This window comes from Oncorhynchus nerka, linkage group LG23, assembly GCF_034236695.1.
Source record: "Oncorhynchus nerka isolate Pitt River linkage group LG23, Oner_Uvic_2.0, whole genome shotgun sequence".
Taxonomy (NCBI): domain Eukaryota; kingdom Metazoa; phylum Chordata; class Actinopteri; order Salmoniformes; family Salmonidae; genus Oncorhynchus; species Oncorhynchus nerka.
Genome location: NC_088418.1, coordinates 39752021 through 39777775, shown reverse-complemented (window position 1 = coordinate 39777775; position 25755 = coordinate 39752021). Strand labels below are relative to the sequence as shown.

General features: G+C 47.4%; 1 protein-coding gene across 1 annotated transcript in view; it reads left to right on the top strand.

Moving 5' to 3' along the window:
- cfap54 (cilia and flagella associated protein 54) overlaps window positions 1–25755 on the top strand; it is a 139350-nt gene that overhangs the window by 70883 nt on the left and 42712 nt on the right. The window contains exons 40-47 of the mRNA XM_065008111.1: window positions 14084–14290; window positions 15445–15532; window positions 15667–15843; window positions 22662–22728; window positions 22913–23098; window positions 23300–23386; window positions 23476–23595; window positions 23687–23740. Of these exons, the coding sequence (XP_064864183.1) occupies window positions 14084–14290; window positions 15445–15532; window positions 15667–15843; window positions 22662–22728; window positions 22913–23098; window positions 23300–23386; window positions 23476–23595; window positions 23687–23740 (986 nt within the window). The remainder of the gene's footprint in view (window positions 1–14083; window positions 14291–15444; window positions 15533–15666; window positions 15844–22661; window positions 22729–22912; window positions 23099–23299; window positions 23387–23475; window positions 23596–23686; window positions 23741–25755) is intronic.

Genomic DNA, 25755 nt, shown 5'->3' with positions numbered 1-25755 from the left:
GCATTTCATAAGTGTCAAAGGCTTTTATTGACAATTACATGAAGTTGATGCAAAGAGTCAATATTTGCAGTGTTGACCCTTCTTTTTCAAGACCTCTGTAATCTGCTCTGGCATGCTGCCAATTAACTTCTGGGCCACATTCTGACTGATTGCAGCCCAATCTTGCATAATCAATGCTTTGAGTTTGTCAGAATTTGTGGGTTTGTGTTTGTCCACCCGCCTCTTGAGGATTGACCACAAGTTCTCAATGGGATTAGGGTCTGGGGAGTTTCCTGGCCATGGACCCAAAATATTGATGAGGTACTCCATCATGCTGGAAAAGGCATTGTTCGTCACCAAACTGTTCCTGGATGGTTGGGAGAAGTTGCTCTCGGAGGATGTGTTGGTACCATTCTTTATTCATGGCTGTGTTTTTAGGCACAATTGTGAGTGAGCCCACTCCCTTGGCTGACAAGCAACCCCACACATGAATGGTCTCAGGATGCTTTACTGTTGGCATGACACAGGACTGATGGTAGCGCGCACATTGTCTTCTCTGGACAAGCTTTTTTCCGTATACCCCAAACAATCGGAAAGGGGATTCATCAGAGAAAATGACTTTACCCCAGTTCTCAGCAGTCCAATCCCTGTACCTTTTGCAGAATATCAGTCTGTCACTAATGTTTTTCCTGGAGAGAAGTGTCTTCTTTGCTGCCCTTCTTGACACCAGGCCATCCTCCAAAATTCTTTGCCTCACTGTACGTGCTATTCCTGAGCAAGCTCTTTACTGGTGGTGCCCGATCCCGCAGCTGAATCAACTTTAGGAGACGGTCCTGGCGCTTGCTGGACTTTCTTGGGCGTCCTGAAGCCGCCTTCACGACAATTGAACCGCTCTCCTTGAAGTTCTTGATGATCTGACAAATGGTTGATTTAGATGCAATCTTACTGGCACCAATATCCTTGCCTGTGAAGCCCTTTTTGTGCATAGCAATGATGACGGCACATGTTTCCTTGCAGGTAACCATGATTGACAGAGGAAGAACAATGATTCCAAGCACCATCCTCCTATTGAAGCTTCCAGTCTATCATTCGAACTCAAATCAGCATGACAGACTGATCTCCAGCCTTGTCCTCATCAACATTCACACCTGTGTTAATGAGAGACTCACTGACATGATGTCAGCTGGTCCTTTTATGGCAGGGCTGAAATGCAGTGGAAATGTTTTTGTTTTTTTGTATTTAGTTCATTTGCATGGCAAAGAGGGACTTTGCAATTAATGGCAATTCATCTGATCACTCTTCATAACATTCTGGAGTATATGCAAATTGCCATCATACAAACTGAGGCAGCAGACTTTGTGAAAATTAATATTTGTGTCATTCTCAAAACTTTTTCCACAACTGTACACTACATTTGAGGAACAATGGGAAAGTAATTCTGCTTTGAAAGTTGATAAACTTGTAAACTCACTTTTGAGAAAATGGACCTTGAATTTTTTGGTACACCTGCTGGAGAGCTCTTTGTCTAAACCCATTCAGCATTGTTTACACCCTCTTAAGCCTTAGCCCACCCTTCTCTTTAAGGATTCACATGTGAGGCCTTGTGCTAAACAGTCAGTATGGTAGTGAGTGTACTAAACATCCAAAGATTTCAAGACTATAATATGTATATCGACATGTCTGTATACACATTAGCACATTAAAGGCTGCTGCCCTATATACATATACTTGAAATCACTGGCCACTTTAATAATGGAACACTAGTCACTTTAATAAAAGCTCACAACAAGTACTATTTACAAGTTAATGATGAGCTAATTACAGAAAATCACTTACGGTTGTGAATGTGACGAAATAAAAGCAGGGCCTTCAACTGGAGAATTTAAGAACTTGGACACTGTCTCGTTGGCTTAATGTCGTCCTAATTTGACTTTGATGCAGGTCATGTTGTTCTTCACATTACTGTCTCTAGCAAACACACACTATATAAAACAACGTTCATTTGTCACATGCACAGGATACAGAAGGTGTAAACGGTGCAGTGAAATGGTTACTTGGAATGTGGAGTCTTTTATTTAGACATGTAGCTAGCTAGCTAAACAATGAAACATAATCCCAACTCCTAACGTTACTACCCTGCATGAATCTAACTAGATTCATTGTTAGCTAGCTAGCTAACATTAGACTATATCTAGCAATGCAAATGGATTTGAGATATGAATAATATTACTACACAGATCAAACACGTAACGTTAGCTTACGAGCCAGCCAGCTAATGTTAGCTAGCTAGCTAACGGTACGCTTTAACGGCTTTCTTGCGTCGAAGGAGAGTCGGACCAAAATGCAGCGTGGTTAGTTCGATACATCTTTAATAAGGAAAAACACAAACAATACAAAAACAACAAACGGAATGTGAAAACCTATACAGCCTATCTGGTGAATAACTAACACAGAGACAGGAACAATCACCCACAAAACACACAGTGAAACCCAGGCTACCTAAATATGGTTCCCAATCAGAGACAACGAGAATCACCTGACTCTGATTGAGAACCGCCTCAGGCAGCCATAGCCTATGCTAGACACCCCTACTCAGCCACAATCCCAATGCCTACTAAAACCCCAATACGAAAACACATGTCACACCCTGGCCTGACCAAATAAATATATAAACACAAAATACTAAGGCCAGGGCGTGACAGAACCCCCCCCCAAGGTGCGGACTCCCGGCCGCACACTAAAACCAATAGGGGAGGGTCCGGGTGGGCGTCTGTCCACGGTGGCGGCTCCGGCTCGGGACGTGGACCCCACTCCAACCAAGTCTTAGTCCCCCTGTAACGCGTCCTTTGATTGGCGACCCTCGCCGCCGACCTAGGCCTAATAACCCTCACCAAGGACCCCACTGGACTGAGGGGCAGCTCGGGACTGAGGTAGAAGCTTGGGACTGAGGGGAAGCTCAGCATAGAGGGGAAGCTCAGCATAGAGGGGAAGCTCAACACTAAGGGGAAGCTCAGCACTGAGAGGAAGCTCAGCACTGAGAGGAAGCTCAGGCAGGTAGTTGGCTCCGGCAGATCCTGGCTGGCTGGCGGATCTGGAAGAGTCTGGTTGACTGGCAGATCTGGAAGAGTCTGGTTGACTGGCAGATCTGGAAGAGTCTGGCTGACTGGCAGATCTGGAAGAGTCTGGCTGACTGGCAGATCTGGCTGCTCTGGCTGCTCCATGCAGACTGGCAGCTCTGGCTGCTCCATGCAGACTGACAGCTCTGGCTGCTCCATGCAGACTGACAGCTCCATGCAGACTGGCAGCTCTGGCTGCTCTATGCAGACTGGCAGCTCTATGCAGACTGGCAGCTCTGGCTGCTCCATGCAAACTGGCAGCTCTGGCTGCTCCATGCAGGCTGACAGCTCTGGCTGCTCCATGCAGGCTGACAGCTCTGGCTGCTCCATGCAGGCTGACAGCTCTGGCTGCTCCATGCAGACTGGCAGCTCTGGCTGCTCCATGCAGGCTGACAGCTCAGGCTGCGCTGAACAGGCAGGAGACTCCAGCAGCGCTGTAGAGGAGGAAGGCTCTGGCAGCGCTGAACAGGCGGGAGGGAGGCTGCGGCAGCGCAGGAGAGGAGAAAGGCTCTGGCTGCGCTAAACAGGCGGGAGACTCCAGCAGCGCTGTAGAGGAGGAAGGCTCTGGCTGCGCTGAACAGGCGGGAGACTCCGGCAGCGCAGGAGAGGAGACAGGCTCTGGCAGGGCTAAACAGGCGGGACGCACTGAAGGCCTGGTGCGTGGTGCTGGAACTGGTGGTACTGGACCGAGGACACGCACAGGAAGCCTGGTGCGGGGAGCTGCCACCGGAGGACTGGTGTGTGAAGGTGGCACAGGATGGACCGGACCGTGAAGGTGTACTGGAGAGCCTGAGAGCAGGGCTGGCACAGGACGTGCAAGGCTAGGTAGGTACACAGGAGGCCTAGTGCGTGAGGCTGGTACAATTTTCACCAGCCGACTAACACGCACCTCAGGACGAGTATGGAGCGCTGACCCAGGTGCCATCAAATCCCCGACTCGCTCCGTCGGACGAATATCGTACCTAAAGCACCAAACTAGCAACTCCCTCATTAGTCTCTCCTCCACTTTCCCCATTAACTCCTTCACAGTCTCTGCTTCGCTCACCTCTAACACCGGCTCTGGTTCTGGTCTCCTCCTTGGCTCCTCACGATAAACAGGGAGAGTTGGCTCAGGTCTGACTCCTGACTCTGCCACTCTCTCCCTGAGCCCCCCCCAATACATTTATGGGGCTTCCTTCCGCCGTGCTTGCTTCTCCAACTCCATTCTCCGATAACCTGCTTTGCACTGCTCCAGCGAATCCCAGGCGGGCTCCGGCACTTTCTCTGGGTCGACAGCCCACCTGTCTATTTCCTCCCAAGTAGTGTAGTCCCGATATTGTTGCTCCTGCTGCCGCTGTTGCTTCTCCTCATACCAGCGCCTCTCAGCTCTCGCCGCCTCCAGTTCTTCTTTGGGGCGGCGATATTCTCCAGGCTGATCCCAGGGTCCTTCTCCGAACAATTCATCCTCCCATGTCCAATCCTCTCTTTGTTGCTTCTGCTGTCGCTGCCTGTCACCACGCTGCTTGGTCCAGTTGTGGTGGGTGATTCTGTAACGGCTTTCTTCCGTCGAAGGAGAGTCGGACCAAAATGCAGCGTGGTTAGTTCGATACATCTTTAATAAGGAAAAACACGAACAATACAAAAACAACAAACGGAATGTGAAAACCTATACAGCCTATCTGGTGAATAACTAACACAGAGACAGGAACAATCACCCACAAAACACACAGTGAAACCCAGGCTACCTAAATATGGTTCCCAATCAGAGACAACGAGAATCACGTGACTCTGATTGAGAACCGCCTCAGGCAGCCATAGCCTATGCTAGACACCCCTACTCAGCCACAATCCCAATGCCTACTAAAACCCCAATACGAAAACACATGTCACACCCTGGCCTGACCAAATAAATATATAAACACAAAATACTAAGACCAGGGCGTGACACTTGCAATGAATTCGATTCAATGTAGCTAGCTAGACTCTCTTGCCCGTATACTATATACACTGCTCAAAAAAATAAAGGGAACACTAAAATAACACATCCTAGATCTGAATGAATGAATATTTTTATTAAATACTTTTTTCTTTAAATAGTTTAATGTGCTGACAACAAAATCACACAAATTATCAATGGAAATCAAATTTATCAACCCATGGAGGTTTGGATTTGGAGTCACACTCAAAATTAAAGTGGAAAACCACACTACAGGCTGATCCAACTTTGATGTAATGTCCTTAAAACAAGTCAAAATGAGGCTCAGTAGTGTGTGTGGCCTCCACGTGCCTGTATGACCTCCCTACAACGCCTGGACATGCTCCTGATGAGATGAGGTGGCGGATGGTCTCCTGGGGGATCTCCTCCCAGACCTGGACTAAAGCATCCGCCAACTCCTGGACAGTCTGGTGCAACATGGCGTTGGTGGATGGAGCGAGACATGATGTCCCAGATGTGCTCAATTGGATTCAGGTCTGGGGAATGGGCGGGCCAGTCCATAGCATCAATGCCTTCCTCTTGCAGGAACTGCTGACACACTCCAGCCACATGAGGTCTAGCATTGTCTTGCATTAGGAGGAACCCAGGGCCAACCGCACCAGCATATGGTCTCACAGGGGGTCTGAGGATCTCATCTCGGTACCTATCTCGGTACTTCACAGAAGTGTGATTGACTTGGAGTTACATTGTGTTGTTTAAGTGTTCCCTTTATTTTTTTGAGCAGTGTATATATTTCTGTACAGCACTTTGAGAAATCAGCTGATGTAAGAAGGGCTTTATAAAAACATTTTATTTGATACATGGATGAATGTGTTATGCAGATGAGTAAGGACCCAACAGCGATTCAACAGAAACAGAGTCTTTTAATGTCCAAACAGGGAAAACATAAATCCTCAATCTTTACAGGAGATGTCCAAACAGGGAAAACATAAATCCTCTATCTTTGCAGGAGAGTCCTCCTTCTAGTAGTAGAGGAGAATTGCAGGGCTAGCGGCAACCGACTGCAGGTCCCTCTGGGTAGGCGCGGGCCGTAGAGGACAGAGACACCTGCTCACACGCAGCATCTGAAGAAGAGGCAGATTACGACAGGACGGGACAAGGGCAAAGCAAACAAGAATCCGACAAGGACAGAAGCAGAAACAGAGAGAGAAATAGAGACTTAATCAGAGGGCAAAAGAGGGGACAGGTGTGAGAGAGTAAACGAGGTCGTTAGGAGAATGAGGAACAGCTGGGAGCAGGAACGGAACGATAGCGAGAGAGAGTAACCAATACGACCAGCAGGGGAAACGAAGAGAAGGGAAAGCACAGGGACAAGACATAACATGACAGTACCCCCACTCACCGAGCGCCTCCTGGCGCACTCGAGGAGGAAACCTGGCGGCAACGGAGGAAATCATCGATCAGCGAACGGTCCAGCACGTCCCGAGATGGAACCCAACTCCTTTCCTCAGGACCGTAACCCTCCCAATCCACTAGGTACTGATGACCACGGCCCCGAGGACGCATGTCCATAATCTTCCGAACCCTGTAGATAGGTGCGCCCTCGACAAGGACGGGGGGAAGACGAACGGGGGCGCGAAGAAAAGGCTTGACACAGGAGACATGGAAGACCGGGTGGACGCGACGAAGATGTCGCGGAAGAAGAAGTCGCACTGCGACAGGATTAACGACCTGAGAAATACGGAACGGACCAATGAACCGCGGGGTCAACTTGCGAGAAGCTGTCATAAGGGGAAGGTTACGAGTGGAGAGCCATACTCTCTGACCGCGACAATACCTAGGACTCTTAGTCCTACGCTTATTAGCGGCTCTCACAGTCTGCGCCCTATAACGGCAAAGTGCAGACCTGACCCTCCTCCAGGTGCGCTCACAACGTTGGACAAAAGCCTGAGCGGAGGGGACGCTGGACTCGGCGAGCTGGGACGAGAACAGAGGAGGCTGGTACCCGAGGCTACTCTGAAAAGGAGATAGCCCGGTCGCAGACGAAGGAAGCGAGTTGTGAGCGTATTCTGCCCAGGGGAGCTGTTCTGCCCAAGACGCAGGGTTTCGAAAAGAAAGACTGCGTAAGATGCGACCAATCGTCTGATTGGCCCGTTCTGCTTGACCGTTAGACTGGGGGTGAAAACCGGAAGAGAGACTGACGGAAGCCCCAATCAAACGGCAAAACTCCCTCCAAAATTGAGACGTGAATTGCGGACCCCTGTCCGAAACGGCGTCTGACGGAAGGCCATGAATTCTGAAAACATTCTCAATGATGATTTGTGCCGTCTCTTTAGCAGAAGGGAGTTTAGCGAGGGGAATAAAATGAGCCGCCTTAGAGAACCTATCGACAACCGTTAGAATAACAGTCTTCCCCGCTGACGAAGGAAGACCGGTAATAAAGTCTAAGGCGATGTGAGACCACGGTCGAGAGGGAATGGAAAGCGGTCTGAGACGGCCGGCAGGAGGAGAGTTACCGGACTTAGTCTGCGCGCAGTCCGAACAAGCAGCCACGAAACGACGCGTGTCACGCTCCTGAGTGGGCCACCAGAAACGCTGGCGAATAGAAGCAAGCGTACCCCGAACGCCGGGATGGCCGGCTAACTTGGCAGAGTGAGCCCACTGAAGAACGGCCAGACGAGTAGGAACGGGAACGAAAAGAAGGTTCCTAGGACAAGCGCGCGACGGAGTGTGAGTGAGTGCTTGCTTTACCTGCCTCTCAATTCCCCAGACAGTCAACCCCGACAACACGCCCTCAGGGAGAATCCCTCGGGGTCGGTGGAGGCTACTGAAGAACTGAAGAGACGGGACAAAGCATCAGGCTTGGTGTTCTTTGAGCCCGGACGATAAGAAATAACGAACTCGAAACGAGCGAAAAACAGCGCCCAACGAGCCTGACGAGCATTAAGTCGTTTGGCAGAACGGATGTACTCAAGGTTCTTATGGTCAGTCCAAACGACAAAAGGAACGGTCGCCCCTCCAACCACTGTCGCCATTCGCCTAGGGCTAAGCGGATGGCGAGCAGTTCGCGGTTTCCCACATCATAGTTACGTTCCGACGGCGACAGGCGATGAGAAAATACGCGCAAGGATGGACCTTATCGTCAGAATGGGAGCGCTGGGACAGAATGGCTCCCACGCCCACCTCTGACGCGTCAACCTCGACAATGAACTGTCTAGAGACGTCAGGTGTAACAAGGATAGGAGCGGATGTAAAACGCTTCTTGAGGAGATCAAAAGCTCCCTGGGCGGAAACGGACCACTTAAAGCACGTCTTGACAGAAGTAAGGGCTGTGAGAGGAGCTGCCACCTGACCGAAATTACGAATGAAACGACGATAGAAATTCGCGAAACCGAGAAAGCGCTGCAGCTCGACACGTGACTTAGGGACGGGCCAATCACTGACAGCTTGGACCTTAGCGGAATCCATCTGAATGCCTTCAGCGGAAATAACAGAACCGAGAAATGTGACGGAAGACACATGAAAAGCGCACTTCTCAGCCTTCACATAAAGACAATTCTCTAAAAGGCGCTGGAGGACACGTCGAACGTGCTGAACATGAATCTGGAGTGACGGTGAAAAAATCAGGATATCGTCAAGGTAAACGAAAACAAAGATGTTCAGCATGTCTCTCAGTACATCATTCACTAATGCCTGAAAGACAGCTGGAGCGTTAGCGAGACCGAACGGCAGAACCCGGTATTCAAAATGCCCTAACGGAGTGTTAAACGCCGTTTTCCACTCGTCCCCCTCCCTGATGCGCACGAGATGGTAAGCGTTACGAAGGTCCAACTTAGTGAAAAACCTGGCTCCCTGCAGGATCTCGAAGGCTGAAGACATAAGGGGAAGCGGATAACGATTCTTAACCGTTATGTCATTCAGCCCTCGATAATCCACGCAGGGGCGCAGGGTCCCGTCTTTTTCTTAACAAAAAAACCCCGCTCCGGCGGGAGAGGAGGAAGGGACTACGGTACCGGCGTCGAGAGCTACAGACAAATAATCTTCGAGAGCCTTACGTTCGGGAGCCGACAGAGAATATAGTCTACCCCGGGGGGGAGTGGTACCCGGAAAGAGATCTATACTACAATCATACGACCGGTGAGGAGGAAGGGAGGTGGCCCTGGACCGACTGAAGACCGTGCGCAGATCATGATATTCCTCCGGCACCCCTGTCAAATCACCAGGCTCCTCCTGTGAAGAGGGGGCAGAAGAAACAGGAGGGATAGCAGACATTAAACATTTCACATGACAAGAGACGTTCCAGGAGAGGATAGAATTACTTGACCAATTAATAGAAGGATTATGACACACTAGCCAGGGATGGCCCAAAACAACAGGTGAAAAAGGTGAACGAAAAATCAAAAAGAAATGGTTTCGCTATGATTACCAGAGACAGTGAGGGTTAAAGGTAGCGTTTCACGCTGAATACTGGGGAGAGGACTACCATCCAAGGCGAACATGGCCGTGGGCTCCCTAACTGTCTGAGAGGAATGTCATGTTCCCGAGCCCAGGCTTCGTCCATAAAACAGCCCTCCGCCCCAGAGTCTATCAAGGCACTGCAGGAAGCTGCCGAACCGGTCCAGCGTAGATGGACCGACAAGGTAGTACAGGATCTTGAAGGAGAGACCTGAGTAGTAGCGCTCACCAGTAGCCCTCCGCTTACTGATGAGCTCTGGCTTTACTGGACATGAAATGACAAAATGACCAGCGGAACCGCAATAGAGACAGAGGCGGTTGGTGATTCTCCGTTCCCTCTCCTTAGTCGAGATGCGAATACCCCCAGCTGCATGGGCTCAGCACCTGAGCCACTGGAGGAAGATGGTAGTGATGCGGAGAGGGGGAAACGGATAACGCGAGCTCTCTTCCACGAGCTCGGTGACGAAGATCTACCCGTCGTTCTATCCGAATAGCGAGTTCAATCAAAGAATCCACGCTGGAAGGAACCTCCCGGGAGAGAATCTCATCCTTTACCTCCGCGTGGAGACCCTCCAGAAAACGAGCGAGCAACGCCGGCTCGTTCCAGTCACTGGAGGCAGCAAGAGTGCGAAACTCTATAGAGTAGTCCGTTATGGATCGATTCCCTTGACATAGGGAAGACAGGGCCCTGGAAGCTTCTTTCCCAAAACTGAACGATCAAAAACCCGTATCATCTCCTCCTTAAAGTTCTGATACTGGTTAGTACACTCAGCCCTTGCCTCCCAGATTGCCGTGCCCCACTCACGAGCCCGTCCTGTAAGGAGAGATATGACGTAGGCGATACGAGCTGTACCCCTGGAGTACGTGTTGGGCTGGAGAGAGAACACAATATCACACTGGGTGAGGAACGAGCGGCATTCAGTAGGCTCCCAGAGTAACACGGTGGGTTATTAATTCTGGGCTCCGGAGACTCGGAAGCCCTGGAAGTAGCCGGTGGATCAAGGCGGAGATTGTGAATATGTTTCGAGAGGTCGGAGACTTGGGCGGCCAGGGTCTCAACGGCATGTCGAGCAGCAGACAATTCCTGCTCGTGTCTGCCTAGCATCGCTCCTGGATCTCGACGGCTGAGTAGAGAGGATCCGAAGTCGCTGGGTCCATTCTTGGTCGGATTCTTCTGTTATGCAGATGAGTAAGGACCCAACAGCGATTCAACAGAAACAGAGTCTTTTAATGTCCAAACAGGGAAAACATAAATCCTCAATCTTTACAGGAGATGTCCAAACAGGAAAACATAAATCCTCTATCTTTGCAGGAGAGTCCTCCTTCTAGTAGTAGAGGAGAATTGCAGGGCTAGCGGCAACCGACTGCAGGTCCCTCTGGGTAGGCGCGGGCCGTAGAGGACAGAGACACCTGCTCACACGCAGCATCTGAAGAAGAGGCAGATTACGACAGGACGGGACAAGGGCAAAGCAAACAAGAATCCGACAAGGACAGAAGCAGAAACAGAGAGAGAAATAGAGACTTAATCAGAGGGCAAAAGAGGGGACAGGTGTGAGAGAGTAAACGAGGTCGTTAGGAGAATGAGGAACAGCTGGGAGCAGGAACGGAACGATAGCGAGAGAGAGTAACCAATACGACCAGCAGGGGGAAACGAAGAGAAGGGAAAGCACAGGGACAAGACATAACATGACAGAATGCTTCTCCCTCTCTGTCACAGATGCCATGGTTGCCCTTAGTTTGAAGATGTAATCTGGAGACAGGTGTTATATACAACAGCCTTCTGTGTTCTCTTTTCCACTCTCTCCGCATTTGCAATCTAACGCCTGAATTTTCTCCATCTCCTTAGCTATCATATTCTACTTCCACCGATTTCGTGATATATATATTTTTGACCTACATACTGAGTCTTATGTTATAGAAGGAAGCGTGCTACATGGCAGACCAATCCAAACTCATCACTCTGCATGTCCAGCCCATCCATTATCTCAGCCAATCATGGCTAGCAGGAAGGTTCATATAGCTTTTTCCATGGCTAAACCACCTAGGCTCGTGACTTAACCATTTTATTTGTATTTACAGATGGCATAGCAGTGTGTTATTAAGGTACATGAACGTTCACATGTTCCAGAAGGCATTCCCGCTAAAAAAAATGTATATGTTACAATGCCTCTCCTGTGAAAAAGTGACGCACGACATAAGCCTAGTTTCCTGAAATGAGTCACAATTAAGACATGGATTGTGTACAGTGAAATTGGAAAGTATTAAGACACCGTCCCTTTTTTCACATTTTGTTACGTTACAGCCTTATTGCTCCAGAGCGCTATTTCCCTCATCAATCTACACACAATACCCCACAATGACAAAGCGAAAACAGGTTTTTAGAATTAAACAACAGAAATACCTTATTTATATAAGTATTCAGACACTTTGCTTGCTATAAGACTAGAAATTGAGCTCAGGTGCATCCTGTTTCCATTGATCATCCTTGAGATGTTTCTGCAACTTAATTGGACTCCACTTGTGGTAAATTTAATTGATTGGACATGATTTGGAAAGGCATACACCTGTCTATATAAGGTCCCACGGTTGACAGTGCATGTCAGAGCAAAAACCAAGCCTCAAGGTCGAAGGAATTGTCTGTAGAGCTCCGAGACAGGATTGTGTTGAGATCCTCAAGAACACAGTGGCCTTCATCATTCTTAAATGGAACAAGTTTGAAACCACCAAGACTCTTCCTAACAGCTGGCCACCCGGCCAAACTGAGCAATCTGGGGAGAAGGGCATGGTCAGGGAGAACTGACCAAGAGTTCCTCTGTGGGGATGGGAGAACCTTCCAGAAGGACAACCATCTCTGCAGCACTCCACCAATCAGGCCTTTATGGTAGAGTGGCCGGACGGATGCCACTCCTCAGTAAAATGCACATGAAAGCCCGCTTGGAGTTTGCCAAAAGGCATCTAAAGACTCTCAGACCATGAGAAAACAGATTCTCTGGTCTGATCAAACCAAGATTGGTTGGCCTGAATGCCAAGCATCACGTCTGGAGGAAACCTGGCACCATCCCTACGGTGAAGCATGGTGGTGGCAGCATCAAGCTGTGGGGATGTTTTCAGCGGCAGGGACTGGGAGACCAGTCAGGATCGAGGAAAAGATTAATGGAGCAAAGTACAGAGAGATTCTTGATGAAAACCTGCTCCAGAGCGCTCAGGACCTCTGACTGGGGTGAAGGTTCACCTTCCAACAGGACAATGACCCTAAGCACACAGCCAAGACAATGCAGGAGTGGCTTTGGGAATGTCCTTGAGTTGCCCAGCCAGAGCCCGGACTTGAACCTGATCGAACATCTCTGGAGAGACCTGAAAATAGCTGTGCAGCAACGCTCCCCATCCAACCTGACAGAGCTTGAGAGGATCTGTAGAGAAGAATGTGAGAAACTCCCCAAATACAGGTGTGCCAAGCTTTGTAGCGTCATAACCAAGAAGTCTCGATGCTGTAATTGCTGCCTAAGGTGCTTCAACAAAGTACTGAGTAAAGGGTCTGAATACTTATGTAAATGTGATATTTCAGTGTTTTACTTTTAATACATTTGCAAAAAAATCTAAAAACTTGTTTTTGCTTTGTCATTATGGGGTACTGTGTGTAGATTGATGTAAAAAACGATTTAATCCATTTTAGAATAGGGCTGTAACAAAACAAAATGTGGAAAAAGTTAAGGGGTCTGAATTCTTCCCGAATGCACTGTATGTGTGCCATTCAGAGGGTGAATGGGCAAGACAAAAGATTTAAGAGCCTTTGAACTGTAAGGGTTTTCCTGTGGTGAAGGAGAAGCAGACCAAAATGCAGCGTGGTGGTTATTCATGTTCTTTAATAAAGGAAATAGACATGAAATAACTAACAAAACAATAAATGTGTGAAAACCTAAACAGTCCTATCTGGTGCAAACACAGAGACAGGAACAATCACCCACAAACACACAGTGAAACCCAGGCTACCTAGGTATGATTCTCAATCAGAGACAACTAATGACACCTGCCTCTGATTGAGAACCATACTAGGCCGAAACATAGAAATACCCAAAACCTAGAAAAACAAACATAGACTGCCCACCCAACTCACACCCTGACCATACTAAATAAATACAAAACAAAGGAAATAAAGGTCAGAACGTGACATGAACGGAGTATGGTAGTAGGTGCCAGGCGCACCGGTTTGTGTCAAGAACTGCAATGTTGCTCAACAGATTCCTGTGTTTATTAGAAATGGTCCACCACCCAATGGACATCCAGCCAACTTGAAGCATTGGAGTCAACATGGGCCAGCATCCCTGTGGAACGCTTTTGATTCTTTGTAGAGTCCATGCCCCAACTAATTGAGGCTGTTCTGAGGGCTAAAGGGCATGCAACTCAGTATTAGGAAGGTGTTCGTAATGTTTTGTACACTCAGTCTATTTACATTAGCATAAATTATATAAAATGTTCTCATCTTAGCGAAGCCTAATGAAGACAATATACAGTTGTGAATGCTACACTATTTTTGTGGAAATGTATTCTTTGTCTTAACTGGTTTCATTGCATGCTTGGAACTATGTCTATGAAACTGACACCTGTGTCTCTTTGCCAGTGTTTGAGGTTCCATTCTGTAAGGAGAACAGTAGCAAGGCTCAGGGTCATGGCAGGGTGGACTTTAACGTGACGGTGTGCACTGCCCCGGCCATCGGCCCTCCAGACCTGGCCACTGAGGACTACAGGACCCTGAGTTCTATCTACGGCTGCCCTCTGCCCCCCAACCAGATACACACCGTCATCAACTCCTATAGCAACTCCATACGTAAGAGACATGACCCATATAACACTTGTATTTTTAATTTTCATTTCATTTAAAAAAAAATATACACCTTTTTCTCCCCAATTTCGTGGTATTCAATTGTTAGTAGCTACTCTCTTGTCTCATCGCTACAACTCCCGTACGGGCTCGGGAGAGATGAAGGTTGAAAGTCATGAGTCCTCCAATACACAACCCAACCAAGCCGCACTGCTTCTTAACACAGCGCGCATTCCAACCCGGAAGCCAGCTGTACCAATGTGTCGGCGGAAACACCGTGCACCTGGCAACCTTGGTTAGCGCGCACTGCGCCCGGCCCACCACAGGAGTCGCTGGTGCGCGATGAGACAAGGATATCCCTACCGGCCAAGCCCTCCTTAACCCGGACGACGCTAGGACCTCCCGGTCGCGGCCGGTTACGACAGAGCCTGGGCGCGAACCCAGAGTCTCTGGTGGCGCAGCTGGCGCTGCAGTACAGCGCCCTTAACCACTGCGCCACCCGGGAGGCCAAATTTTTTTTTTTACACACATTTTCATGATATCCAATTGGTAGTTTACGAACTTGTCTCATCGCTGCAACTCCCCAATGGGCTCGAAGGTCGAGACATGCGTCCTCCAAAACATGACCCACCACTCCGCGCTGCTTCCTAACACTCTGCTCACTTAACCCAAAAGTCAGCCGTACAAATGTGTCGGAGAAAACACGGTTCAATTTCCGACCGAAGTCAGCTTGCAGGCGCCCGACCCGCCACGAGTTGCTAGAGTGCGATGAGCAAAGGAAGCCCCCCGGCCAAACCCCCCCCCTAACCCGGATGACCCTATTGTGCGGCGCACTATGAGGCTTCTGGTCACGGCCGGGATGGAACCCAGGCTGTAGTGGCGCCTCAGCACTGCGATGCAGTGCCTTAGACCGCTACGCCACTAACATTGTTTTTTTAAAGCTATAGTCACAATCAGACTGTTACACTGTTACTCTTCACCAATCCTTTGCTGTTCACTAGTCTACCTGTTAGCCTCACAATACCAGTAACTGATATTCCACTTGTATCTGCAAAGAAATGGTTGTGATTGATCCTTCTGATTGTACTGAATATTTGTTTCTGGGTGTGTTTTTTAATGAAAGATGAGGGACACTGGACTTTTTTTCTACTTCAATCTAGAGTACCTTCAGGCCAACAACCATGACTCTCTCAGGGTACAGGCGCTACATGACCTGGGAAACCTGCACTATTATAATGGAAACAGAAGGTAAGATATGACTGTACTCATAATGTACAGTACTATTTGTATTGTGTTTAATTTGTATGTCTACATGATTGTACACAAAATTGTTGAATACCAAAGTTTTTTCTGATTCTGTGTGATTCTGCTTGTAAACCAAGGGCGGCTCATTCCTACTGGAGCAAGGGAGTGGACTGTGCCCTGCAGAGCTCTGGGGTGCTAGACTCATGGGACGGGGTGTCGTGGGGTACAAGTTCCCTCCAACACCAACCCACCCTGAAGCAAGCTGGAGTCTGGGGCTGTCTGCAGGGAGCTTTACTGACCGCTAAGATCGCACAGTGAGTCATTTACATTACATTTAAGTCATTTAGCAGACGCTCTTATCCAGAGCGACTTACAAATTGGTGCATTCACCTTATGACATCTAGTGGAACAGCCACTTTACAATAGTGCATCTAAATCTTTTAAGGGGGGGGGGGGGGGTGAGAAGGATTACTTTATCCTATCCTAGGTATTCCTTAAAGAGGTGGGATTTCAGGTGTCTCCGGAAGGTGGTGGTTGACTCCGCTGTCCTGGCGTCGTGAGGGAGTTTGTTCCACCATTGGGGGCCAGAGCAGCGAACAGTTTTGACTGGGCTGAGCGGGAACTGTACTTCCTCAGTGGTAGGGAGGCGAGCAGGCCAGAGGGGGATGAACGCAGTGCTCTTGTTTGGGTGTAGGGCCTGATCAGAGCCTGGAGGTACTGAGGTGCCGTTCCCCTCACAGCTCCGTAGGCAAGCACCATGGTCTTGTAGCGGATGCAAGCTTCAACTGGAAGCCAGTGGAGAGAGCGGAGGAGCGGGGTGACGTGAGAGAACTTGGGAAGGTTGAACACCAGACGGGCTGCGGCGTTCTGGATGAGTTGTAGGGGTTTAATGGCACAGGCAGGGAGCCCAGCCAACAGCGAGTTGCAGTAATCCAGACGGGAGATGACAAGTGCCTGGATTAGGACCTGCGCCGCTTCCTGTGTGAGGCAGGGTCGTACTCTGCGGATGTTGTAGAGCATGAACCTACAGGAACGGGCCACCGCCTTGATGTTATTTGAGAACGACAGGGTGTTGTCCAGGATCACGCCAAGGTTCTTAGTGCTCTGGGAGGAGGACACAATGGAGTTGTCAACCGTGATGGCGAGATCATGGAACGGGCAGTCCTTCCCCGGGAGGAAGAGCAGCTCCGTCTTGCCGAGGTTCAGCTTGAGGTGGTGATCCGTCATCCACACTGATATGTCTGCCAGACATGCAGAGATGCGATTCGCCACCTGGTCATCAGAAGGAGGAAAGGAGAAGATTAATTGTGTGTCGTCTGCATAGCAATGATAGGAGAGACCATGTGAGGTTAAGACAGAGCCAAGTGACTTGGTGTATAGCGAGAATAGGAGAGGGCCTAGAACAGAGCCCTGGGGGACACCAGTGGTGAGAGCACGTGGTGAGGAGACAGATTCTCGCCATGCCACCTGGTAGGAGCGACCTGTCAGGTAGGACGCAATCCAAGCGTGGGCCGCGCCTGGGATGCCCAACTCGGAGAGGGTGGAGAGGAGGATCTGATGGTTCACAGTATCGAAGGCAGCCGATAGGTCTAGAAGGATGAGGGCAGAGGAGAGAGAGTTAGCTTTAGCAGTGTGGAGCGCCTCCGTGATACAGAGAAGAGCAGTCTCAGTTGAATGACTAGTCTTGAAACCTGACTGATTTGGATCAAGAAGGTCATTCTGAGAGAGATAGCGGGAGAGCTGGCCAAGGACGGCACGTTCAAGAGTTTTGGAGAGAAAAGAAAGAAGGGATACTGGTCTGTAGTTGTTGACATCGGAGGGATCGAGTGTAGGTTTTTCAGAAGGGGTGCAACTCTCGCTCTCTTGAAGACGGAAGGGACGTAGCCAGCGGTCAGGGATGAGTTGATGAGCGAGGTGAGGTAAGGGAGAAGGTCTCCGGAAATGGTCTGGAGAAGAGAGGAGGGGATAGGGTCAAGCGGGCAGGTTGTTGGGCGGCCGGCCGTCACAAGACGCGAGATTTCATCTGGAGAGAGAGGGGAGAAAGAGGTCAGAGCACAGGGTAGGGCAGTGTGAGCAGATCCAGCGGTGTCGTTTGACTTAGCAAACGAGGATCGGATGTCGTCGACCTTCTTTTCAAAATGGTTGACGAAGTCATCTGCAGAGAGGGAGGAGGGGGGAGGAGGATTCAGGAGGGAGGAGAAGGTGGCAAAGAGCTTCCTAGGGTTAGAGGCAGATGCTTGGAATTTAGAGTGGTAGAAAGTGGCTTTAGCAGCAGAGACAGAAGAGGAAAATGTAGAGAGGAGGGAGTGAAAGGATGCCAGGTCCGCAGGAGGCGAGTTTTCCTCCATTTCCGCTCGGCTGCCCGGAGCCCTGTTCTATGAGCTCGTAATGAGTCGTCGAGCCACGGAGCGGGAGGGAGGACCGAGCCGGCCTGGAGGATAGGGGACATAGAGAGTCAAAGGATGCAGAAAGGGAGGAGAGGAGGGTTGAGGAGGCAGAATCAGGAGATAGGTTGGAGAAGGTTTGAGCAGAGGGAAGAGATGATAGGATGGAAGAGGAGAGAGTAGCGGGGGGAGAGAGAGCGAAGGTTGGGACGGCGCGATACCATCCGAGTAGGGGCAGTGTGGGAAGTGTTGGATGAGAGCGAGAGGGAAAAGGATACAAGGTAGTGGTCGGAGACTTGGAGGGGAGTTGCAATGAGGTTAGTGGAAGAACAGCATCTAGTAAAGATGAGGTCGAGCGTATTGCCTGCCTTGTGAGTAGGGGGGAAGGTGAGAGGGTGAGGTCAAAAGAGGAGAGGGGTGGAAAGAAGGAGGCAGAGAGGAATGAGTCAAAGGTAGACGTGGGGAGGTTAAAGTCGCCCAGAACTGTGAGAGGTGAGCCGTCCTCAGGAAAGGAGCTTATCAAGGCATCAAGCTCATTGATGAACTCTCCGAGGGAACCTGGAGGGCGATAAATGATAAGGATGTTAAGCTTGAAAGGGCTGGTAACTGTGACAGCATGGAATTCAAAGGAGGCGATAGACAGATGGGTAAGGGGAGAAAGAGAGAATGACCACTTGGGAGAGATGAGGATCCCGGTGCCACCACCCCGCTGACCAGAAGCTCTCGGGGTGTGCGAGAACACGTGGGCGGACGAAGAGAGAGCAGTAGGAGTAGCAGTGTTATCTGTGGTGATCCATGTTTCCGTCAGTGCCAAGAAGTCGAGGGACTGGAGGGAGGCATAGGCTGAGATGAACTCTGCCTTGTTGGCCGCAGATCGGCAGTTCCAGAGGCTACCGGAGACCTGGAACTCCTCGTGGGTCGTGCGCGCTGGGACCACCAGATTAGGGTGGCCGCGGCCACGCGGTGTGGAGCGTTTGTATGATCTGTGCAGAGAGGAGAGAACAGGGATAGACAGACACATAGTTGACAGGCTACAGAAGAGGCTACGCTAATGCAAAGGAGATTGGAATGACAAGTGGACTACACGTCTCGAATGTTCAGAAAGTTAAGCTTACGTAGCAAGAATCTTATTGACTAAAATGATTAAAATGATACAGTACTGCTGAAGTAGGCTAGCTGGCAGTGGCTGCGTTGTTGACTTTGTAGGCTAGCTGGCAGTGGCTGCGTTGTTGACACTACACTAATCAAGTCGTTCCGTTGAGTGTAATAGTTTCTACAGTGCTGCTATTCGGGGGCTAGCTGGCTAGCTAGCAGTGTTGATTACGTTACGTTGCGTTAAAAGAACGACAATAGCTGGCTAGCTAACCTAGAAAATCGCTCTAGACTACACAATTATCTTTGATACAAAGACGGCTATGTAGCTAGCTATGTAGCTAGCTACGATCAAACAAATCAAACCGTTGTACTGTAATGAAATGAAATGAAAATGTGATACTACCTGTGGAGCAAAGCGGAATGCGACCGGGTTGTTGAGTGCGGAAGTTCTATTCGGTAGACGTTGGCTAGCTAGCAGTGTCTCCTACGTTAAGGACGACAAATAGCTGGCTAGCTAACCTCGGTAAATTAAGATAATCACTCTAAAACTACACACTCTAAACTACACAATTATCTTGGATACGAAGACAGCAAAGACAACTATGTAGCTAGCTAACACTACACTAATCAAGTCGTTCAGTTGAGTGTAATAGTTTCTACAGTGCTGCTATTCGGTAGACGGTGGACGTTTGCTAGCTGGCTAGCTGCTGGGCAGATAGCAGTGTAGACTACGTTAGGACGACGAAATACGATAATTACGCAATTATCTTTGATACAATGACGGCTATGTAGCTAGCTAAGAAGAAATTGCTAAGATTAGACAAATCAAACCGTTGTACTATAATGAAATGTAATGAAATGTAATGAAAAGTTGTACTACCTGCGGACCGAAGTGCGGATGCGACCGCTCGAGTCTGAGTAAAGTTTGTACCAACTTTAGTAGCTCAAATCAAATCAAATGTATTTATAAAGCCCTTCTTACTGCTGATGTCACAAAGTGCTGTATAGAAACCCAGCCTAAAACCCCAAACAGCAAGAAATGCAGGTGAAGAAGCACTCGAAAGGCCAGAACCTAGGAAGAAACCTAGAGAGGAACCAGGCTGTGAGGGGTGGCGAGTCCTCTTCTGGCTGTGCCGGATGTAGATTATAATGGCCAAGATGTTCAAACGTTCATAGATGAACAGCCGGGTCAAATAATAATAATCACAGTAGTTGTCGAGGGTGCAACGTCAGCACATCTACCGCTCCTGCTGTCTCTAGAGAGTTGAAAACTGCAGGTCTGGGACAGGTAGCACGTCTGGTGAACAGGTCAGGGTTCCATAGCCGCAGGCAGAACAGTTGAAACAGGAGCAGCAGCACGGCCAGGTGGACTGGGGACAGCAAGGAGTCATCATGCCATCATGTCATCCTGAGGCATGGTCCTAGGGCTCAGGTCCTCCGAGAGAAAGAAAGAAAGAATTAGAGAGAGCATACTTAAATTCACACAGGACACCGGATAAGACAGGAGAAATACTCCAGATATAACAGACTGACCCTAGCCCCCCGACACAAACTACTGCAGCATAAATAGATTCTCTGGTAGCTAACACAAGCATACAGTATACAGTGCATTCGGAAAGTATTCAGACCACTTGACTTTTTCCACATTTTGGAAACCGATTGTGGCCGATTACATTGCACTCCACGAGGAGACTGTGTGGCAGGCTGACTACCTGTTACGCGAGTGCAGCAAGAAGCCACGGTAAGTTGCTAGCTTGCATTAAACTTATCTTATAAAAAACAATCAATCTTAACATAATCACTAGTTACCTACACATGGTTGATGATATTACTAGTTTATCTAGCTTGTCCTGCTTTGCATATAATCGATGTGGTGCCTATTAATTTATCATTGAATCATAGCCTACTTCGCCAAACGGGTGATTTAACAAGCGCATTCGCGAAAAAAGCACTGTCGTTGCACCAATGTGTACCTAACCATAAACATCAATGCCTTTCTTAAAATCAATACACAAGTATATATTTTTAAACCTGCATATTTAGTTAATATTGCCTGCTAACATGAATTTCTTTTAACTAGGGAAATTGTGTCACTTCTCTTGCATTCTGTGCAAGCAGAGTCAGGGTATGTGCAGCAGTTTGGGCTGCCTGGCTCGTTGAGAACTGTGTGAAGACCATAACAAAGACCGTAATTAATTTGTCAGAATTTTACATAATTATGACATAACATTGAAGGTTGTGCAATGTAACAGCAATATTTAGACTTAGGGATGCCACCCGTTAGATAAAAAACGTAGCTGTTCCATATTTCACTGAAAGAATAAATGTTTTTTATTCGAAATGATAGTTTCCAGATTTGACCATATTAATGACCTACGGCTTGTATGTATGTGTGTTATTATGTTATAATTAATTATATGATTTGATAGAGCAGTCTGACTAAGCGGGTGTAGGCAGCAGCAGGCTCGTAAGCATTCATTCAAACAGCACTTTCCTGCATTTGCCAGCAGCACTTTGCTGTGCTTCAAGCATTGAGCTGCTTATGACTTCAAGCCTATCAACTCCCGAGATTAGGCTGGTGTAACCGATGTGAAATGGCTAGCTAGTTAGCGAGGTGCACGCTAATAGCGTTTCAATCGGTGATGTCACTCGCTCTGAGACCTTGAAGTAGTTGTTCCTCTTGCTCTGCTAGGGCCGTGGCTTTTGTGGAGCGATGGGTAACGATGCTTCGAGGGTGGCAGTTGTCGATGTGTCCCTGGTTTGGGGAGAGGAGAGGGACGGAAGCTATACTGTTACACTGGCAATACTATAGTGCCTATAAGAACATCCAATAGTCAAAGGTATGTGAAATACAAATGGTATAGAGAGAAATAGTCCTATAATTCCTATAATAACCTCAACCTAAAACGTCTTACCTCGGAATATTGAAGACTCATGTTAAAAGGAACCACCAGCTTTCATATGTTCTGAGCAAGGAACTTAAACATTAGCTTTTTTACATGGCACATATTGCACTTTTACTTTCTTCTCCAACACTTTGTTTTTACATTATTTAAACCAAATTGAACATGTTTCATTATTTATTTGAGGCTAAATTGATTTTATTGATGTATTATATTAAGTTAAAATAAAAGTGTTCATTCAGTATTGTTGTAATTGTCATTATTACAAATAAATAAGTAAATAAATAAACATATAAATCGGCTGATTAATCGGTATCGGCTTTTTTTGGTCCTCCAATAATCGTTATCTGCATTGAAAAATCATAATCGGTCGACCTCTAGTACCAAGCTTCTAGCGTCAAGCTTCTAGCGCGAAACTCCCCAAATACAGGTGTGCCAGGCTTTGTAGTGTCATACCCAAGAAGACTTGATGCTGTAATCGCTGCCAAATGTGCTTCAGCAAAGCACTGAGTAAAGGGTCTGAATACTTGTTTAACTGTTTTATCTTTGTCATAATGTGGTATTGTGTGTAGATCTAATCCATTTTAGAATGAGGCTGTAACTTAACAAAATGTGGAAAAAGTCAAGTCTGAATACTTTCCGAATGCACTGTATGTTCATTGAAACAATAAATAATCAGTTGATCAATACAGTCACTTTCACAAATGTATTGTAGTGATGCCACTGACCTCATTGTGTTTTGGCCAACAGGTATGCCTTGACCTCCAATATCAGTCAGCGCACAAAATGCTGCCTCCTATCTGCCCAGCTTTTCAAGGTATTGTCTGTGTTTGACATGTTGTGTTTGTACTAGCACATCTTGTTAATCTAATAAACTTAATACCATGATTAGTTGAATTAGATTAGTGCTTGGAACAAACGCCTGCTCACCCTGGGTGTCTCCTGGACCAGGGTGACCACCTGTGTAGTTAATCATGTCCTGTGTGTGTCTCTTCCACCAGTGTCTCCTGCGGGCCTCCCTGCCCCACCCTCAGAGTGACCTGCAGTACTCATCCTATACTGTAGGAGAGGAGCTGGTTCCTGGTCTGGACCTGTTCTCTGAACCTGACCGAGGACACCTGGGAACCACTGTGTCCAGCCTGGCCTTCCTCTGCCACTGGCTCTACACCTCAGGACACCATCTCACAGTACATACGCAGACTGCATCTGACATGGCACCATATTTCCTATTTAGTGCACTACTTTTTGGTCAATGTCCAATGAAGCATGATTGGCAATGTGTACTTCTTTTTCATTTTGAATTGACCAAGCATCTGACCAGGGAGTTTAGTAGGCGTCTCAAGAAAGTTAGCTATTGGTTTCAATGCCTCTGTGTTCTGCTGTTACAGGCCCTGCCTATGCTTGCTCTCTACCTGCATTTTGTGGGGACTGTGTGCCGAGACCCACACCTCACCATTAAAGGAAGAATACTGAAGGTTGGTATGAATATCTCAGTTACATGTGATTCCACTTAGTGTATGTGTATGTGGGCCCATTAGGATATGTGTATTTCTACTGTGTGCAGGTGAAGGTGCTGACAGAGCTAGGGCAGTACTGTCAGGCCATGAAGGAGACATCCCAGATGACTCAGGGAGAGGAGATCCCACTGCCCCACGGATGTTACAGCGGCATAGAGAAACATGCGGTACTACTGACACACACACACATTCTCACACAGTTAATACAGCATATTCTTTGAACAGAGTTTGTATATGATTGATTTTATTGATCTGCAGACAATCAGAAAGTTCTTCACCAACAAGTCTCTCATGGACTCTGCAAACATACAGGTATTTAAGGTTGTAATTACACTTAAAAATATATATATTTTGTAACAGTTTTCATTGTATGGCTGTAACAGCGTATGTGACTATCTGTGCCCTGTGTTCTGTACTGTGTGTGACCATAATGTATCTAATGGTAGTGAGTATATCTGATGGTAGTGTGTAGTGTAGTGTAGTAATATCCTGTTAAAAACCCCTAAAAACCCCTGTGGAAATCTAATTAGCATCATTTAACATATCCCCATAAAAATATGTCAGTTTAAAGCTAGAGATATCTGCCAATATCAAATACATTTTGTATATATTTTTTTATACTTCAAGGAGTCTTAAAATTCTAAATTAAGTAACTAAATGATCCTTGGTATGACCTTCTTAAAACAGTTCCATATTGCTTAGTAGGAGTCCCCCAATTAGACAGGGTTTAGACTGTTATGGGTTCACACATGTATTAGAAGCACTATGGTTTAATTCAGTTTGATGTTGAGTCTGTTGTTTTTGCATGGCAAACACTTGGGTTTTTATTTTATGTGTGAATTTCAAAGAGATACTACAGGGCATGTTGGTTGAATTCTGTAATGTTAATTCATTATTTTTCTCTCCTGTGCATGTGAACTGTGCATGTGAGTTTGGTGACCTGGCTAGATTAGCCAATCATAAGGCTTTTTTCATTTTGGGCCAATCCAGGGACTTGGGGTTTGTGGGGGTATGGGAGTTTGCGCGGGTGATTCGGGTCGAGAGTGAGGAGAGAGACGGACACTATCGTTGGTGTCGAGTTTAAACTTTATTTTTTATATTTGAAGATAACATTTATTTTGAACAGACATACTTTTACTTACTTTACAAAAAAGTATAGTTAAAAAGGGTGGTCTGTTGGATTTACTGGATGCTTGTGTTGGATGGAGGCTCCAGTCGTTTTGTGAGCTAGCTTTCGTCAGATCAGGAGCTGGAGTGGATGGCTTGGCAAAAGACGATCTGGGGACTTCTGTGACGCTTTACAATGTTTCTTGATTGCATCCAGGGCATTTTTGCCATGGATTCATAAGTAATCTAGGCCTAGGACTAATACATGCTGTATGCACTATATGTACTGTACTGTGATCGCCATATTGTTGGCGATCACAGTACATGTAGCTAGCTAGCTAGCAGTACTGCCAGACAGTGTGTATGCGCCCACACGCCCTACCATAAGATCGCCAAATCGGTAGATTAGTACTAGCTAGTGTTGTGGAAATATTCGCTCAATCATATTTCTCAGATACCGGAACTTGTGAATTCAATTAGACTTTATTACAAGGTAACAAGCCGAGCTGGCCCATAGACCAACGGCCGGACTCAGTCTCAGTCCACTCCTTTTATACAGTTTCATGCCTATTCAAGTTTCATAGTCCCTCCACTTTATGCTAATAACCATATCCCCTCGGCTTTACTCCACCATTGTTTCCAAATCTAATTTATTTCCTCTAGGCGGGGTTTCCCCTCCCCTCTAGTTCCTTGGATCAATTATATTGGTGGCACACCTATACATTATTTCCAGAAAATAATAAGTACAGATTACTATAGGCAATTATAAGATTGCTACATGCCATTATCGGACTATAATATTACTACGGGCCAGTATAGGATTAAGTACAGATTATGTACAGCCATTATAGAATCATACCAATAAGTACACTTAATCCCAGGATTATACATAGTGACTTTGCTTACTTCCTTTAGTGCTATTTAGCCTTTTAACAAGAAACACATTCTCTTAACACCCATACTAGCAACAACATGATATCATGTGACATACACAGGTGTAGTAATACAAGTATTTTAAAGACAGGAATTTGTTTTTATAGCAGCCCAACTGTGCGAAAACATGAGAGAAAAGAAATAGAGGAACTGAGTGAGCATAGTGTTTGTGGCTAGCTAGAATCAACAGAAAATATTTTCAAGCTACCAATGATATACAGTGGGGCAAAACAGTATTTAGTCAGCCACCAATTGTGCAAGTTCTCCCACTTAAAAATATGAGAGAG